The sequence below is a fragment of the Schistocerca serialis genome, chromosome 11, assembly GCF_023864345.2.
Source record: "Schistocerca serialis cubense isolate TAMUIC-IGC-003099 chromosome 11, iqSchSeri2.2, whole genome shotgun sequence".
In the NCBI taxonomy this organism is placed as follows: domain Eukaryota; kingdom Metazoa; phylum Arthropoda; class Insecta; order Orthoptera; family Acrididae; genus Schistocerca; species Schistocerca serialis.
Window position 1 is genome coordinate 39,285,632 of NC_064648.1, and position 18,569 is coordinate 39,304,200.

Genomic DNA, 18,569 nt, shown 5'->3' on the forward strand with positions numbered 1-18,569 from the left:
AAACAGTTTGATAGGTAATCTGCAACCAAGGTGTGCACTGTGAATTGGGTTTTGCCTTACAGCAATATAGATTCCACTGCAGCATTACAGTTGTGTATTGGTTTGATGCTTCTGTGCTTCAGAGGATGTTGCAATCAATGATTCAGCATTAATAACTGGAAATAGGTAAATAATCCTGAATAAAAGACAGCTAGTAGAATACTTTTGCATAACTTCACAAGTATAAATGATCTAGACAGTATTCTTCGTAAAGCTCACGATGAGTGCAGCAGCGTTCCAAGAATTTATTTACATTTTAAAATTCTGTACCTCACTCAGTAAAAATGGAACCCTTGTCTGTTGACAAATTGGCACGCGATGACCTTTGCTTGTGTGAGAGCTGTTATTTTGTTTTCCTAGTAAAATGAGTGTAATAATTGATCAACTAATTGTTGTGGAGTGTCACACAAAACTCGGAAAAATTGTTACTGGAAAATTTCTTTTACTGAAAGAAGTGTGTGGTGAGGACAGTTTATCATGTATGTGAGTTTTTGAGTGGTGAGATGACTGAAAAAATGTTGAAGGTGACTCACATCCTGGATGCCTTTAAATAATTCAAAAAACAGGTGGAAAATATAAAAACGTTTGTGATCTGATTGTCAGTAGAGTAATCAATCAATTTCTGAAACAGAACCGGATGACAAAGAATAGGTAAGGATATTTTACACGAACAATTTCATCTGAGAAAAGTGTGAGCAAAACTGGTGCCGACAGTTCTCACGATCGAACAAAGAGAAACTTGTGAAAATATTTGTACTCGTGCTTTGTAGACAATTGAATATGATCCTAATTTCTTAGAGTTATAACATGTGTCGAATCTTGGTTTTTTTACTTAGAATACAGAAACTAAATGCTAATCCATGCATCGGAATTGCACAAGCAAAAAAAGCTCAAATGAGCGATTCGAGATTCAAAGTGATGATGTTTTTGTTGCTCCCCTCCCCCTCCTCTCTCCAATATTCATTGAATTGTGCATCTTCACTGGGTTCATGAAGGTCGAACTATTAATCAGCAGCACTACCTTGAGGTTCTTGCCCAACTCTATGAGAAAATAAGAAAAAAAATACCCGAATTGTGGGAAAATAAGTCGTAGGCTCTGCAGCAAGACAGCACGCTCGCTCATACTGAATTGTCTGTTAAAAAGGTTTTCAGCAAAGTATGTCAACCCATTGTTAGACCACTGACCATATTTGCCTGATCTAGCAGCATCTGACTTTTATCTCTTCCCAAGATAAAACCTGCATTGAAAGGAACAAGATTTCAGTCTGTCGAAGTAGTGAAAGAAAAAGTGACATGCGTCATTGAGCAGCTTACAGAGGAAGACTTCCAGCTCTGTTTCCAACATTGAAAAATTAGCATAGTGTTGTAGAGATAGAGGGGAATATATTGAGAGTGACCAGAATTGAATATGTACGTTTTTGAAAAAAAAATGTTTTACAGCAATAGTTACATTATTCTCGAGCCACACCTCGTATACATGTCTGACACCATGGTCCAGCAGTGAAGCACACAGCTAGAAACTGTGACATCGCAGGATCGAACCTTGGTGAACAGCTGCCAGAAACGTGTGGTTCAGACTCCACATCAAACTGTAGGTCCCTTTTTCCCAGTTGGGTAACTGGAGTAAGTTAGGGGGTCTGCAAGTCACCACAGTGGTGACCAATAAAAAGACTTGCACCAGGGAATAGAGCCACATGAAATCATCATCTTCTATATGCATAATTAAGTTTGTACTGAAGTCTCAGAGCGCAATTCCTACCCATATTTGCCTGGTCTTTTTAATAAGCATGTTACAGGATTGCGATGCCAGAATAGTAATACTAATCTTTCTGTTCTCTGCCCGGTACAGGAGCGTGGTTACAATGTTTTCTGGAGCTGGATCGACAAGACGAGGCACCGGTTTGACGATAACTCTAAGATCGTCGTGGTGGAAGGCCCGCCGGCGGCAGGCAAGACGGCGTTCGCGTCGGCGCTCGCTACAGACCTGGACATGCTGCACCTGCCTGAGGTAGGCTCTGTGACGCGAAGACAGCTTGCAGCACCAGTTGTGGCGTAGTGTTGCGACCTCTACATCGTAATTAAATTGTCTGTTTGTTGAAATAACTTCCATTAGCTTCAATAAACATAACTTTTATTATATGTTTAAATACAGTTGCAGGACGTGATCAGATGAAAATATCGAACCAGATCAAAGACTTTGTGATAATTATGAATATAATTTCTTATTGGCACTGTTATAAAAACTGGGTTGTTTTGAAAATCAACCTTATGCTAACACAAGTAGTTTATTTTTATATTTACCCAAACACGTTTCAATGCCAGTGTGATATTCTGTGGGTCAATTTTATTTCTGTAAATTACAGTATCACATTCATAATAATTTAACTGCTGTAGGCCTAAAAATTACAATATGTGCAATTTTCATTGTTTTGTTTTGACACTCACCTTGAAATTACATTGCTAACTGAACTGTATTATAATACACCGGTTTTAGTGCTCGTTTTCATCATTTTTTTTGACAGCATGTCATCTGCAAACTGCCCATGAAGAAAGTTATTGCGTATTTGTAATAACTGTTTCATGGGTAGAGGTTATGTATGTTTCTGTATTTATATTTTTCATCTTGTTATGTGACTCGGGATGGTATCTCGATGAACTGCTATTTACTGCATTGTTTCCACTCAGTTTTTCACAAATCTCCGATCACTGCTTCACCTCACATGCACTTTCACGAAATGTGGCGAAACGTGACCTGAGCAGACACTTCTGACAACATGCTCAGTAAGAAGTGTAATGTTATTGTCACTGCTCCCTTGTTCATCGTTGGTCTCGTGTTTGTTGTGGTGCTAATTTTGAATGTTTCGTCAAAACTGAATGTATGTTGTGTGTGTGTGTGTGTGTGTGTGTGTGTGTGTGTGAGAGAGAGAGAGAGAGAGAGAGAGAGAGAGAGAGAGAGAGAGAGAGAGAGAGAGAGAGAGAGAGGGGGGGGGGGGGGGGAGGGGGGGATGGAAAGGGGGGAGGGACCAAGAAAACAGAAGTCGTTTTTTATGGCATATTTTTTTTTGTTGGGAGTTGCCTTTGTATAGTTCATTGAGTGTTCCAAACCGGGTTTTGTTGCACACTGTTTGGAACACTCACTGAACTATACAAACACAAGTCCCGACAAAAAAACATGACAGAAAAAAAGAAAAGATCTCTCTCTCTCTCTCTCTCTCTCTCTCTCTCTCTCTCTCACACACACACACACACACACACACACACAGACATATTCAGTTCTGACAAAACATTGGAAATTAGCACCACGAGACCAACGATGAACAAGTGAGGAGTGACAATAACATAACACCTCTCACTAAGTATGTTGTCAGAAGTGTCTGCTCAGGTCACGTTTCGCCACATTTCGTGAAAGTGCATGTGAGGTGAAGCAGTGAGTGGATATTTGTGGAAAACTGAGTGAATACGTTGCACTAAATAGCAGTTGATTGAGACACCAACCAGAGACAAGAAACAGGACAATAAATGTACCTTCCCAAACTCTTTGTCTTTAAATATGTCTGCTTGTGTCTGTATATGTGTGGATGGATGTGTGTGTGTGTGTGTGTGTGTATACCCGTCCTTTTTTCCCCCTAAGGTAAGTCTTTCCGCTCCCGGGATTGGAATGACTCCTTACCCTCTCCCTTAAAACCCACTTCCTTTCGTCTTTCCCTCTCCTTCCCTCTTTCCGGATGAGGCAACAGTTTGTTGCGAAAGCTTGAATTTTGTGTGTATGTTTGTGTTTGTTTGTGTGTCTATTGACGTGCCAGCGCTTTCGTTTGGTAAGTCACATCATCTTTGTTTTTAGATATATTTTTCCCATGTGGAATGTTTCCCTCTATTAATTCAATGTAAGTACAGAAACGTACATAACCTCTACCCTCGAAACAGTACTTCACAAATACACAATAATTTTATTCCTGGCTGGTTTGCAGATGATATGCTGTCAAGAAAACGAGCACTAAAACTGGTGTATAATAATACAATTCAGTTTGTGATGTAATTTTAAGGCGAGTGTCTAAACAAGACAGAGAAAATTGCACATATTGTAATTCTTAGGGCTACAGCAATTAAATTATTATAAATGTGATATTGTGCTTTACATAAATAAAAATTTGACCCACAGTAGATGACACATTGTTGCTGAAACATGTCTGGGTAAATATAAAAATAAACTAATTGCGTTTGAACAAGGCAGGATTTCAAAACAACCCAATTTTTAAATTGCAAACACGGCTGAACGAAAAGAGGAGCTTCAAACCTTAGTAAAATGAGACACTGTTATATTTCATCTTCAGTGAATACTATCACAATATGGAGCTTCGAGGTCCTCCTCGGCGCAATATACAGTGTCTGTGACTCAGTGTGGCACCCGCTGTGACTCAGGCACGTCCGCTGACAAACTCGGTCTGCCTCGCGCCACCCGTGGAGTACCTCGAACAAATAATAAAATACAAAACAAATACTTCTACAGGATGTCATGTGCACCAAATTACATCTTTCTGTAAGATTTATAATAAAGTAGTTGTAGACTTTTTGCTCATTTTGTACATGACAAGCGTTCACAAAACTCTGCACCTCTAACGTTTATGTGAAAAGTCCACAATTTAATTCATCCCAACTCACATCGAGTGTCTCGTCTCACGTGCTGTCAGAAATGTCTTATTTTTTACTAGATGTTATTGCAGCAAGTAACGTGCCCAGCTTAGGATTGATTGTTTCATTCAGATGTTGCAGATACTACCTCGATGTGAGCTGATGCAGTGATAAAAAAACAAAGGGAACGTGTACTTATACTCTGTCCAGTCACATTAATGTGACCGACCGTCTGTCAGAAGGCACAATAACCACCTTTCACAGTAAGGATAATTGTGAGATTTGCAGGAAGAGTGTCTGTGATGTTCCGGAGGATGCCAACGGGGCTGCAGTGCCATGCCGATCGCAGTGCCGTGGACAGCTCCGTCAGGTGTCTCGGTCGAGGATCCGTCTCGCGAACAGCCCGATCGAGGTGACTCTCGCTCAGGTCGAAGTCTCGGGAGTTCAGTAACGGGGAGAGTACAGTAAATCACGCGGGCCGTGTGACACGTCACACTGTCTCGCCGACAGGTGCTTTCGTGCCGAGGAGAAACGAACTGCTTATAAGGAGGGACACAGTCCCAGATGATCGATATGTACTTCAGTCGATCCAGTGTGCCTCGTAGAATGACAATATCGCCCAGGGAGTGCCACGAAAACATTCCCTGGACCGTAACCTTTCCTCCTTTTGCCCGGGCCCTTACAAAGGTTGTTGCAGCGTGATTGCTTTCAGGCGTTTCGTGCCATACATGCCAGTGTCAGTCTGACGGGGCATAAATCGCGATTTGTCTGAAGAGGCCACCAGTCGTCACTGCTGGGACGTCCAGTTGTGGTATAGGCATACAAATTCCGGCCTCAGTCGCCGACGGATGGCAGTCGGTGTGGGTGCATGAAACGAGTGCCTGCTGCGGGGGCCTCCTCACGCCAGTGTTCGCTGGAGAGTTGTCGAGGAGATGCTGTAGGTAGCCTCTCAGTTCATCTGGACAGTCAGTTGCTCGATAGCTGCATGTCCATTTGCTCGTACACACCCCTATCATCTGTAGCCTGTGGAGCACCAAGTTGCCTCGGTGCCTGTTTTGGCTAGTGCCATTTTGGCATGTACTGTATACTTCAACCAGGATGTGCACCTTTTTACAAACTGATTTTAGCCATTTGAGTAGTTCTTCCAATATTAGCCCAAGAGCCATGATCATGCCCTTTTGGACATCAGATAAATTGCTCTATTCCCACCTTACGACAATGACTGCACTGTTTTCTGCAAAATCAAATTTGTCTGACATGTATAAAAAAACCTGGGTGTAAAACTTTTTAGGGATATGAAACGGAATCGTCAAATAGGCTTAGTCAGAGGTAAAGCAGGTGGCAGACTTCAGCTTATTGGCAGAGTATTGGGGCAATGCAACCAGTTTATAAAGAAAGATGCTTACAAATCACTTGTGCGACCTATCCTAGAATACTGTTTGAGTGCGAAAGACGTGTACCAAATGGGACTAGCAGGGGATATCGATCATATACAGAGAAGGGCAGCACGAATGCCCACTGGTTTGAGACACTAGAGAGCGTCACGGAGACGGTAAATGAAATGTAGTGTGGCTAGGGCATCCTGTCGGGTAGACTGTTTGCCTGTTGCAGGAGAGCTAGAAATTTTCATCTGGGCCAGGTGACTTGAACAGTTGGAATGTTCCCATCACCCATTGGATTTTATTAAAGTCCACACACTCCTCGGCCGATTCCCAGTCCTCTCTTCGAGCAGCTGAGAACCGTTGTCTCTCCGACATCACATTCTGGTCTGTGTTATCCGGCGGAGCATATTGAGGAAATTGAGTTGTGAGGAACAGTTCCAGCGTCTCGTGTGCTGTCTTTGTATATTACCCATCCTCCTTCCTCAACGTACCTCCTGGACTGGTTGGTACTCTACTGAGAATTCTTGAACTCTGGCTTGTGCAGCCGTGCTCTCCACTTCCTCACAGAATGCCTTCCAGGATGCCTTCTTTGCTTGTCTGATTGCAAGGTTGTAATTGACAAGGACCTCAAGATTTTAACCCATTGTCCTTTACGTCTCCCAAATAACTGTCCCCGCAAACCGCTCATCCTCGTGAAACGAGCCTTCGAACCACTCGAAGTACTCAGAGACCTAGTGTAATTGTTGCAACACACCAGAGGAGGAAGCTGCACTTGTTTGTTTTTGGTTGGTCACACCGTTCCTTCAGCTTCAGATTTATCCTGAATGTGATAAATTGTTGTACGTGTTGGTGGCTGAGTTCCATACACATTATGCCATTGCGATTCTACGTCTATAATGTTTTCGTTCTTCCATTGCCACGTCAGTACGGCCTTGCGTTGCCCAAAAGAAATCTTACTTCATTCATTTCTGCACTGTCATCTGCCGGAAAATGCGTGCCACAATCTGTTGAGAAAACACTGGACTAAGCTACCTTGCAAAATTGCAGTGGAACGTCATTTTGTTCCAAAGGTATAAACCCTAGAGTAACAAGGTGCAGATCCCGAGACATAAATAACGAGGTGGGGCAAAAATTTACCCCACATTTTTCTAAATTCTCTCTTAAAATAAGGTTCTGCAGTAACATAAAGTAATAGTCAAACAATATGCAACATGTATTGCAAAGTGTTGTCCCACCACCACCTACTCCAGTCCTGTAACCCGGAAGGCGTACACGATCAAAGGCAGAGCCACGTGTGAAAGCACCCACGTGATTTACCAACTGACCTGCCTACACTGTGACGCATTCTATGTGGGAATGACCAGCAACAAACTGTCCATTCGCATGAACAGTGTTTGTTGGTAATGAGGATCACCCTATGGCTAAACATGCCTTGGTGCACGGCCAGCACATCTTGGCACAGTGTTACACCGTCCGGGTTATCTGGATATTTCCCACTAACACCAACCTATCCGAACTCCGGAGATGGGAACTTTCTCTTCAATATATCCTCTCTTCCCGTTACCCACCAGACCTCAATCTCCGCTAATTTCAAGTTGCCGCCACTCATACCTCACCTTTCATTCAACAACATCTTTGCCTCTGCACTTCCGCCTTGACTGACATCTCTGCCCAAACTCTTTGTCTTTGAATATGTCCGCTTGTGTCTGTATATGTGTGGATGGATATATATGTGTGTGTGTGTGTGTGCCTTGACTGACATCTCTGCCCAAACTCTTTGTCTTTGAATATGTCCGCTTGTGTCTGTATATGTGTGGATGGATATATATGTGTGTGTGTGTGTGTGTGTGTGTGTGTGTGTGTGTGTGTGGGCGCGCGCGCGCGTATACCTGTCCTTTTCTCCCCCTAAGGTAAGTCTTTCCGCTCCCGGGATTGGAATGACTCCTTACCCTGTCCCTTAAAACCCACATCCTTTCGTCTTTGCCTTTCCTTCCCTCTTTCCTGACGAAGCAACCGTTGGTTGCGAAAGCTAAAATTTTGTGTGTATGTTTGTGTTTGTTTGTGTGTCTATCGACCTGCCAGCACTTTCGTTTGGTAAGTCACATCATCTTTGTTTTTAGATATATTTTAGATATATTATATTCATATGATAATTTCATTGGGTAGATAAAAAATCTACTCACCAAGTGCAGCAAGACACACACATAAGAGGGTTGTAATTAGGCAAGCTTTTGGAGCCAGTGGCTCATCCTTCAGGCAGAAGGGTTGAAGGGAAAGGAAGAGGGGTGAAGTAAAAGGATTGGAGAGGTCTAGGAAAGGGGCTAGATTTTGGGTAAGTCACCCAGAACTGCAGGTCAGAGGAGATGAAAACCTGAGAGCTTAAAGGTGGAAGATGCCCATTCCCAGTCTTGTAACTGTCTCTCCTCCTGTTACTTTAAAACTTAAAGATCACTTCGATTCATGTAAAATGTTTTTGTTGTTGTGATGGTTGGCTTTTATTTCTGCACAGTTATGACCTGGCTCGCCCTTAATGACGCTTTTAACATCAACACGGTATTAGTCTGGTTCTTTTTAACGTGAATGCAAGTTTGCATGATTATCATTATTGATGCTGTTTAGTGCATATTCACGTATATGTACATCTCAATTGGTGAGTTATTCTGAAAGCAGTAAATTTTCCATACAACACTGCAAAGTTGAGTGAGGTGTACTTCAATTTCACTAAAGTAATAGGCTCTACCCATAAAAGTCGTGTTGGCTTTATAGCTTTTTAAAATGTTTATTACTATGTTAAGAATTTTTCTGAGGTGATTTCTTTTTCTGTTTGTTTACAAATCTGAAGATGGTTGTTATACAAAACTGAAAGTAGTAATCATATTTTAATAAACTCCATACTTACATTAACTCTCATAAAAGTGGTGATTATAATTTAAATTTGTAATTTGCTGTGTCATTTTAATGAGGTAGTCTTCCACCAAAGTGAGTATCGATACGGCTCTGGCTCGCCCAATGAGAAATGTGTCTTGGTGACTTATCTTAGATGCACCTGACGGTAGAGTTTACGATAACTGTTCAACTGCCAACTTACTTAATTTCAAGTGCAACATCAACACTGTACACAACAAGATATATTTGACATGTGGCTGGGGATTGCTATGTGGAAATCACTATGTAGCAAATTGAACCTGTTATTTTATTTCATTTTATGTTGTTGTAACACGTTATAATTTTGCACAGTTCTGAAGGAAGTTGAACGGTACCTGTGGCTGCTAAACTATTTTATACCTCATTACGTTTGAGCATAGAATATAATCTGTGATTTCAGATCAGGTGGACATCGTGAGATTTGACAGTAATTCCCCATCACGTGTTTCTTCATTGTCATTCTGTACTACCAGTTTCTTCTCACGTAAAAGATATTTTTTTAGAACTCCTGATAGGCAGAAAACTTTGCTCAAAACTGGCTGTGAAAGAACAAGTATAAAAACTGCAGGGGTGATGGATAAATAGTGCTTAATTCATTTGATTTATGCGATCTGGAGAACAGAAGGTACAAGAAATCTGTTGGGGAACTTGAAATTTATTCCCAAAATTCAATTTAAATGTAATAATTATACATGTAGTACTTAAAGTGACACGTAAAATTGTGTACAGGGTAGGGACTCGAACCCAGATTTCCCACTTACCGCAAACTCCAGGGCTGTCCACACGTCGCACACCTATCTATTTCTTCTCGTAGATTATTAAGACGACTACTCGTAATCGGCGGGAAATCTGAGTTGGAGTCGCAGTCTGACACAGATTGTCATATGTTGCTGTAGGTAACGCTTCTGTACATATTACAGCTGAGTTGAATTTCTGGATAAATCCCAATATTTGAAACTGTATTTTGTCATTAAATATAAAAATCCTCTTTTTCAATGGCATAAATTTATTAGCCCAGTATAGGCACATCTCGATACCACATCAGCCCTCTCGCTCTTCTTTTCTCTGACGACAATCTATTGTTGACACTCTCAGTGAAAATGTTTTGCCTTCCAAGTACGTGTGTCCCTCTACTGGCCAGCTGCAGGTCCTCTGTTTTACCGTGTTGCGTTTCTGCAGGTGACAATGGACATGCATTACATCAACCCGTACGGGTACGACATGAGACAGCTGGATCCGCAGATGCCGGACTCTCTCAAGTCCTATGACCACCGCGACTTCTGCCGCAACCCGACTCACCGCAATGCGGCCACCTTCCAGATGCTTATGTACCGGTACCGCTTCTCGCAGTATGTCGATGCACTCGCCCACCTCATGAACACCGGTAAGTACTGAAGTGATTCTCCGCAACAAATTTCATGTCATTACAGAAACCTGTGCCGCCTCCCATGGAGGGGGTAAAGAGAGAGAGAGAGAGAGAGAGAGAGAGAGAGAGAGAGAGAGAGAGAGAAGGCATTGTGGTCATGAGAAACTCACTTTTGTTTCAGGAAGAAGAAGATTCTTTTCTTTTAATTGTGAAGCTGTAAGCTCAACATATTACTTCGAAAATTTTAAATCACAAATGAGATCATTGGGACCTCCATTGAAGGGGAAAAAAGGGCTCATTTGATTGACATGGGGTGTGTGTAATGTTGGGTCAGTAGGCCTGTTGCCTTCTCAGACTTCCAGGTGTTCATCTCTGTATTCGTCTTCACTCACTGTCACATTGTCAGGAGGCACAGGTACCAGAAACACCCACTGTGACACACAGGACTTAACACAGATAGTAAATTAGGATATTGCACAGTTTTCTTTGTTTCCGTCGTGATTCTGGCTATTTTCATCGCACAGAAACAAGCCTGTTTTGTGATCTGTTTGTTCCCTTCAAATTGTTGGGGACACCAAAGGACATGTGACATAATCCTTCTAACCAACATATCAGGAGTTTAACACATGGCAAACAACATATGTGAGGGCCTCATTTTTTGTCTAGGTTGCCAGTCTTGCACCCAAAATAAAGTTCATAGCATTTTTTTACGAGAGAATTGAGTTTTGTCTGTGCGATTTCAGACTTACTTACCACAAATACAACAAACATATTTTGAGTTATTTATACCGGTGCAATACATTTTTTCTTGAACTCTCACAGACCGCAAACCTTCCATGAATCTGCAGCAATTCACTTCACAAGGTCAGATTTCTCTCACTTCTGAGACTGATGCAGCAAGCACAACATGATGCGCTGCAACATGAGCACAACTAGTCAGCCTCCTTCGCATCCTGGTGGTATGAAATTCCTCATGTATGGAATTCCTTGTATAATTTAGATTATTTACCAGTAATTACATAATCACACACACAATAAATAAAAGTAAATTAAACAATCCTCGTGTGTGTGTGTGTGTGTGTGTGTGTGTGTGTGTGTGTGTGTTTTGTCGTCTATTTTTGACAAAGGCCTTGTTGGCCGAAAGCTAACTTTCCGACAATCTTTCTGTTGTGCTGTTCTGCGACTCCGCATCTCTGCTATATGGTGGGTAGCAACTATCGTTTTCATTATATTTTTACGTTCCATCCTGGGTTCACCATTGTTTGATTTTGTCTTTTAATTGTGCCTGTCTGCAACGTAATGTGTTATCTTTGCAGTGAGTAGCCATCTGTCTTTTAGTTACATTGGTAAAAGCAAATTAATTGAGCAATATCAAAGTAACCAAAATACAGCATTTTAATTTTGTAAATAAAAGGTACAATATCACGAAAACTGAGGCCAATAGGCAAAAACTGATTTCATTTTCGAATTCAGTAACATCTTGGCTGACATCATTCACATTTTTTCCCCTCTCTCTCTCTGATAAAAATGCTGTTGACCTATGTGATAATTCTAATGTGGTATTATCTTGCATGCGAGATTATAATGAAACGTGTCGAAGGTCCACATACCTCACAGGATTACATACACCAGTGTCGAGTGATAAAAATGTAATTGTGGTAAACCCTTCCAAAGATTACTTGTGAAATACATTTGGTGTATCAGATGTTATTTACTCTGTCTGCATTGACAGCTGACAGCACACAGCCAAACGATAGTAAAAAGTATAGACATGTTCTGTATAAGTCTGTGGGGATCAGAATTACGTTCTGTGTATGTTGCACCTGTCAGTAATCATGAATGCTATCTGTAATTTACTGTTATACTGTTAATGTACGTACAAACACTGTAACCGTTTGCATAAATATAAAATAGTGTTCTGTCTAGAACTGAAATGAACACCTCCCTAAAAACCTCTTGCTGTCACCTGTGTCGTCCACTTCATTTCTTTGTTTTAATTGTGGAATCTTGTAAAATATTTTTATGTTATTTTGAAAAGTTTTGAGTGATTGGATTGGCTGCTTTTAAATGTTGTGCCTATTACAGGTGATTGATGGTGTGTCTTTCTATAAGAAACTGTATTGAAATTGTTTTAAAAATTTATATAAAACATGTTTAATTGTAGATTGTCATCATTGTATGTATTATACCATCACAGAAAATATGTATGTGTTATGTATCTGAGTTGTCATGTAGGAGACTGCTGCCATCTGGGGGCACTCCATAATATTGGGGTTGACTGAAAAGTAGTGGCTCCACCTTCATAACTCTTCAACAGTTGGCAGCATTGGTATGCGGCAGGACTGGCTTGATCCGTAGCCTCTTCTCTACAGCTCCAGTTGGTGGGAAGCCTTAGCACAGACGGTCGGTCAATGTGATTTAAACAACGTGCAGTCGTTGAATTCTTGACAGCGGAAGGTGTCACCCCAAAGGAGATTCATCAGAGAATGAAAGCAGTTTATGGTGATTGTGTCGATGTGAGTACTGTGTGTCGTTGGGCGAGTAAGTTTAAAGATGTTGAGGCGGGAACATCTGACCCGCGAGACAGTTGGATGCCCTGTGACAGCAACCACAGAGTTTCACAACCACTTTATCCATTGAGTGCAAGGTGGGGAGGTCGACAATTACGAACATAAAAAAACAAAAGACGAACATAGCAAATTTTATAGCTATGCTCGATTCTACTGATGGATCAACAAGCCGTAAAACTATGAAGCTCGCCACTAACACAGATCTAGATGATGCTGTTTACAAGTGGTTTACACAAAAGAGATCGGACGGAGAACCTATCTCGGGTCCCATTCTGTGTGAGAAGGCAATGCAACTTGGAGGGCCTTCGAACTTTAAAGCGAGCACAGGCTGGTTAATACGCTTCAAGTCAAGACACGGAATTCGTGAGCTTACAATACAGGGAGAAAAACTGTCGGCTGATTCTTCAGCAGCTGATTCTTCAGCAGCTGATTCTTTCAAAGTCAAACTAAGGGACGTATTAAGGGAAGAAGATTATGCTCTCGAAAACGTTTACAATGCTGACGAAACTGGACTTAACTGGAAAGCTTTACCGAGAAAAACTCTTGTTTCACGTCATGAATTAGCAGCACCTGGTCCTAAAACAAGCAAGGACCGTATTACAGCTTTGGTTTGTGCTAATGCTACTGGAAGTCACCGACTGCCTATGTTCGTCATTGGTAAAAGTAAAAAACCACGTTGTTTCAAGCACGTTAATATGTCAGCCTTGCTTGTTGTGTACACCTCACAAAAGAGTGCCTGGATGGATAGTACGATTTTTATGAAGTGGTTTCTGGGCGTTTTTGTACCCTCTGTAAAAGCTCATCAGCTAAAGAATGGGAAGAGAGAGAAAACACTACTTCTCCTTGACAATGCACCAACTCATCTGTCATGTGATATTTTAAACGAAAAAGACTAGTTCATAAAGGTAATATTTCTTCCACCTAACGTAACCTCCTTATTACAGCCCATGGGTCAAGGCAGTATTGAGACTTTCAAACTATATTATAGGAAAAAATTGTTGCGTAAGTTATTGTTAGAAAGAGAGGAGGATGGAGAAGAAAGTCTCTTAAGAAATCTTAAGAATATTGACATGGAAGACGCTTCCTACATGATCAGTACAGCATGGAATAGTGTAAAGGAAAAGAATTTGAAGAAAGCCTGGAATAAAATTTTGGAAACAGAAGAAAATTCACAAGGTATGAATGAAAATGACGAACAGAATAATATGTCCGAAATTCTCGGTATGCTAAAAGAAATAGATTGCCACGAATGTGATGAAGAAGACGTTCGTGAATGGATGAATGTCGATGATGCAGATCTTCTTCTTCAGTAGCTCTACAGCCCTTGGTGAGCCTTGGCTTCTTCAACAATCTTCCTCCACACTTCTCGGTTATTTGCTGCTCTTTTCCACCCCCGGACTCCCATATTGCTGATATCCATTATTACCTCATCGATCCATCTTCTTCTAGGTCTCCCTTTTCGCCTAACTGAATGGATCATACCTTTCATCATTTTCTTTGGCATTCTATCCTCTGCCATTCTCTCCAAGTGTCCTAGCCATCGTATTCGCTGTGATTTAACAAATTTTACTATGTCCCTGCCTTGTATTAACTCCTGTAATTCAGCATTGTAGCGTATTCTCCAGCCTTCTTCCTCCCTTATTGGCCCATAGATTTTGCGTAGTATTTTCCGCTCAACGCTTCTTAGAGCATTTTTATCGTGTTCTGTCAATGTCCATACCTCTGAGCCGTATGTGATAACTGGGCGGACTAGGGAATTATATATTAGCAATTTAGTTTTTCTTGTAACAAGGCTACTTTTGAAAAGCTGCATATTTGCAAAGTAAGCTCTGTTTCCTGCTTGTATTCTTTCCCTTATAGCCTTTCCAATACTGTTATCATTTGTTATTAGGGCTCCCAAATAGTTAAAAGAGGACACTCCATTGAAGCATTTCCCATTGATGTTTAGGTTTTTAGGGGTTCTTCTGGCCTCAGATTGTGACATTACCATATATTTTGTTTTGTTTACATTTACTATGAGGCCAATTTTTAAGGCTTCTGTTTCCATTGCCCGGTATGTTTCTAGGAGTGTATTGGTATTTCTTCCTACTATAGCAATGTCATCAGCGTATGCACATATCTGGCTAGTTTTCATAAATATGGTGCCTCTTTTGTTGATTTTATTTACTGCACTATGCAGGGCAATGTTGAATAGGACAGTGGAGAGGCTATCCCCTTGCTTCACACCTTTATTAAAGTCAAAGCTCTCACTTGTTCTGCTAAGGACCTTTACTTTTGCTCTTGTCTCTGTCATTGTCATTCTGATTAGTCTTATTAATTTAGCACATATACCAACTTCTTTCAGTACTCTGTATAGTTCTTGCCGAATTATGCTGTCAAAGGCTTGTTTGAAATCGATGAATAAGAAATGCAGATCTATATCATATTCATAGAACTTTTCCATCATTTGCCTTATCACAAATATTTGATCAGTTGTTCCTCTGCCCGGTCGAAAGCCACACTGATATTCCCCTAGTATGCCTTCTGCACACTTCCGTATCCTTTCGTTTAATATACTTGTGAAGATCTTATAAGCTGTACTTAGGAGTGTTACACCTCTATAGTTTTCACATGCTGTTCTGTCCCCTTTCTTATAAATGGGGACTATTATTCCAATTTTCCAATTATCTGGCATAGTTTCTGTTTCCCATATATCTGATATTAATGTGTGCAGTTCCTTTATTACAGCCTCACCACCAGTTTTTATTAATTCAGCAATTATGCTGTCTTCCCCAGGGGCTCGATTGTTTTTTGACTTGTGCACAGCCTGGGAGACCTCTTGTAGTGTTGGTTTTCTTGCCTCATTGGTTTCATTGTCTACTTCCAGCTCCACTCTTCCCTCCTGTGCAGCTGTCTCTTCATCTTCTAGGCTGGTGCTTAGTGTATCTTTGAAATATTCTGCCCATCTTCCCACTATCTGTTCTTCCTCCCTTATCATTTTCCCATCTTTACTGGAACAGGCCATCGTTTTTGGTTGGAATCTATTCTTCATTTTGCCTATGGCATGATAGAACTTTCTTATTTCACTCTGTTCCTTTAGTTCTTCTAGTTCTTGAAATTTCTTCTTATTCCACTCTCTTTTCTTTCTCTTGCACAGTCTGTTAGCTCTTCTCCTTAATTCTCTATATTGTTCCACATTATTTCTGGTTTCTCTCTGTAGCATTTTTGTTCTTGCCCTGTTCTTTTCCTCTATTGCTGACCTGCAATCTTCATCAAACCACTCCTGGGTTCTTCTGTTCCTTCTTATGCCTATTATTTCCTCTGCAGCATCCTTAATGGCTTTTTCAAACCTGTTCCACCTTCCATCTACTCCTTCTGTGGTCTCTTCATTGCTCAACTTTCTGCTTAGTGTTGCTTGGTATTTTTTTACTTCATCGGGGATGTTCAGTTTGTCTGTATTCCATTTCACCATCTTTCCCATTCTGTTGCCATTTGTTAGTGACAGTTTCTCTCTCAAGACTGATTTTATCAGAAAGTGGTCTGAATCACAGTTTGGTCCTCTGCAGCTCCGTACATCCGTGACTGACGTGGAGTGGCGTGCAATCACTAAAATATGATCAATCTGATTGACTACTCCATTGGCTGCAGACTTCCAAGTTCCCAGATGGATCCTTTTATGTGGAAAGCAGGTACTTTTAATAATCATATTATTCCTTGCTGCGAATTGGCATAATAAGTCTCCATTCTCATTGTTTTCTTCATGTAGTGAATATTTTCCAGAAACTCCATACAGATGTTCATTCCTCCCTATTTTTGCATTAAAATCTCCTATTACTAGCATCAGGTCATATTTAGGTACTGCACCGTATACTTTTTCCAAGTCTTCGTAGAAATGTTCTTTAATTATATCCTCTTTTTCCTCTGTTGGTGCATGTGCATTAACTATTGATATATTCCTAAATTTACCTTTTAGTCTGAGTCTGCACATCCTTTCATTTATGGGTTCAAATTCTAGAAGACTTTTCCTAACTTCCCTAGTTATTATAAACCCTGTTCCAAGTTGGCCTGTTCTTTCTTCTGGTCCACTATATACCAACGAGTACTCAGGTTTATCTATCTGCCCATTCCCCTGCCATCTTATTTCCTGTAGCCCTACAATATCATATTTGAATTTTAAAATTTCATTAGCTATTTCTTTCATCTTTCCAGGCTGAAGCATTGTCCTCACATTCCATGATGCTACTGTTAGATCCTTTATCCGTTTCCTTTGCCGGGGTCGTGATACATGCTTTCCATCCAGTTTCCGAGGCTTCTGTTGAATTTCCGTAATATTCTTTTTTTTTACAGTATGGGGTTATTAGCCCCATGCCCAACCCCCAAACTGGAGGACCAGGATTTGTATGAGGTTTACTCCTCTAGGGAAGCTGGCTTCACTACGCCTCTAGAGCCCTCCCTGCCCTATGTTGTGGGACACACTTTGTCTGGCTCCTCTGTCGGGACCAGTCCGGCTTGGGAGACCCTGCCAGTAGCTATGCTACCGCCGGCATAGCTCTCGACTTCACCGAAGCACGCAAACCCTCCCGCCCGGCACTGAAGGTGCCTACTATAAGGCGGTGTCCCCTGAGAGGGCGATGATGCAGATCCAGGACACCAAATCATGCAGGACAGTGAGATTGTAAACGTCGTCACTGATAAAGATGATGCCGCCAGCATCTCATCAGTCAGAGCTCCAGAAAGTGAAGATGAAAGTATACCAACAGCTTCTGAGGCGTTCACTCGTTTAGATACTGTCTTGCGATGGTTTGAAGCCCAAGATGAAAGTGACCAATTTCAGATATCTGTAATGAAAAAAGTACGCGACTTAGCTGCTCATAAGCGTGTAGGCTTGCTTAGACAAACCAAAATAAAGGATTTTTTAAATGTTAATTTTGTATACTGTGTGTATTGTTCATGCAAAATGCGTATGTAATGTGTATATATTTTTGTTTAATAAACTGTGCCACATACTATATATTCCTACTGAAGTTGCCTTTGTATGTTACTTTGTAATACTAAAAGACATGCCTGTTTTTATGAATAAATTTACTGTACAGTACTTCTTTTTGGCAAATAAACATGTATAGTTAGATTATCTGAACAAACTAGTTTTCCGAACACCCATGTCCCCCAATTCGGTTAATCGACGCTCTACTGTACTTGCCGCATACCAATGCTGCCGAGTGTTGAAGAGTTACGAAGGTTGAGGCATTACTTTTCAGTCAACTCTCGTACAATAATCTGTTTGACTATTGCTTGGCAGAATGCCATCAGCATCAAAATGGACAGAAAAAGTAATATCTGATGTGTCAAATATATTTCACCAATAACTTTTGAACTCTTTACCACACTTACGTTTTTATTAATCAGCATACGGTGCTGCACTGGTGGTTCATTCCGGCAAGATATGTGGACCTTCGACATGTTTCGCTATAATCGGGATGTTGAATTTTCCAAATTGCTTCTAGCTACGGTACAGTTGAGCTCCTGTACACTTGTGACTAGTTAATAGTGCACTGCGTAGAGCGCCACAATATCCGATGTGTGTAGATGGTATTTAACACAAATATTTTTTAAAAATGTACTTCGTGATTGTTGTAAAAATTTCTTTCAGATCTAAAGATGGCAATTAAAATTTACCAA

General features: G+C 40.9%; 1 protein-coding gene across 1 annotated transcript in view; it reads left to right on the forward strand.

Annotated features, from left to right (window-relative positions):
- The window catches only part of LOC126427375 (NADH dehydrogenase [ubiquinone] 1 alpha subcomplex subunit 10, mitochondrial), a 78,878-nt gene that overhangs the window by 22,944 nt on the left and 37,365 nt on the right, over positions 1 to 18,569 (forward strand). Inside the window, exons 2-3 of the mRNA XM_050089722.1 lie at positions 1,889 to 2,047; positions 10,155 to 10,359. Coding sequence (XP_049945679.1) covers positions 1,889 to 2,047; positions 10,155 to 10,359 — 364 coding nt within the window. The remainder of the gene's footprint in view (positions 1 to 1,888; positions 2,048 to 10,154; positions 10,360 to 18,569) is intronic.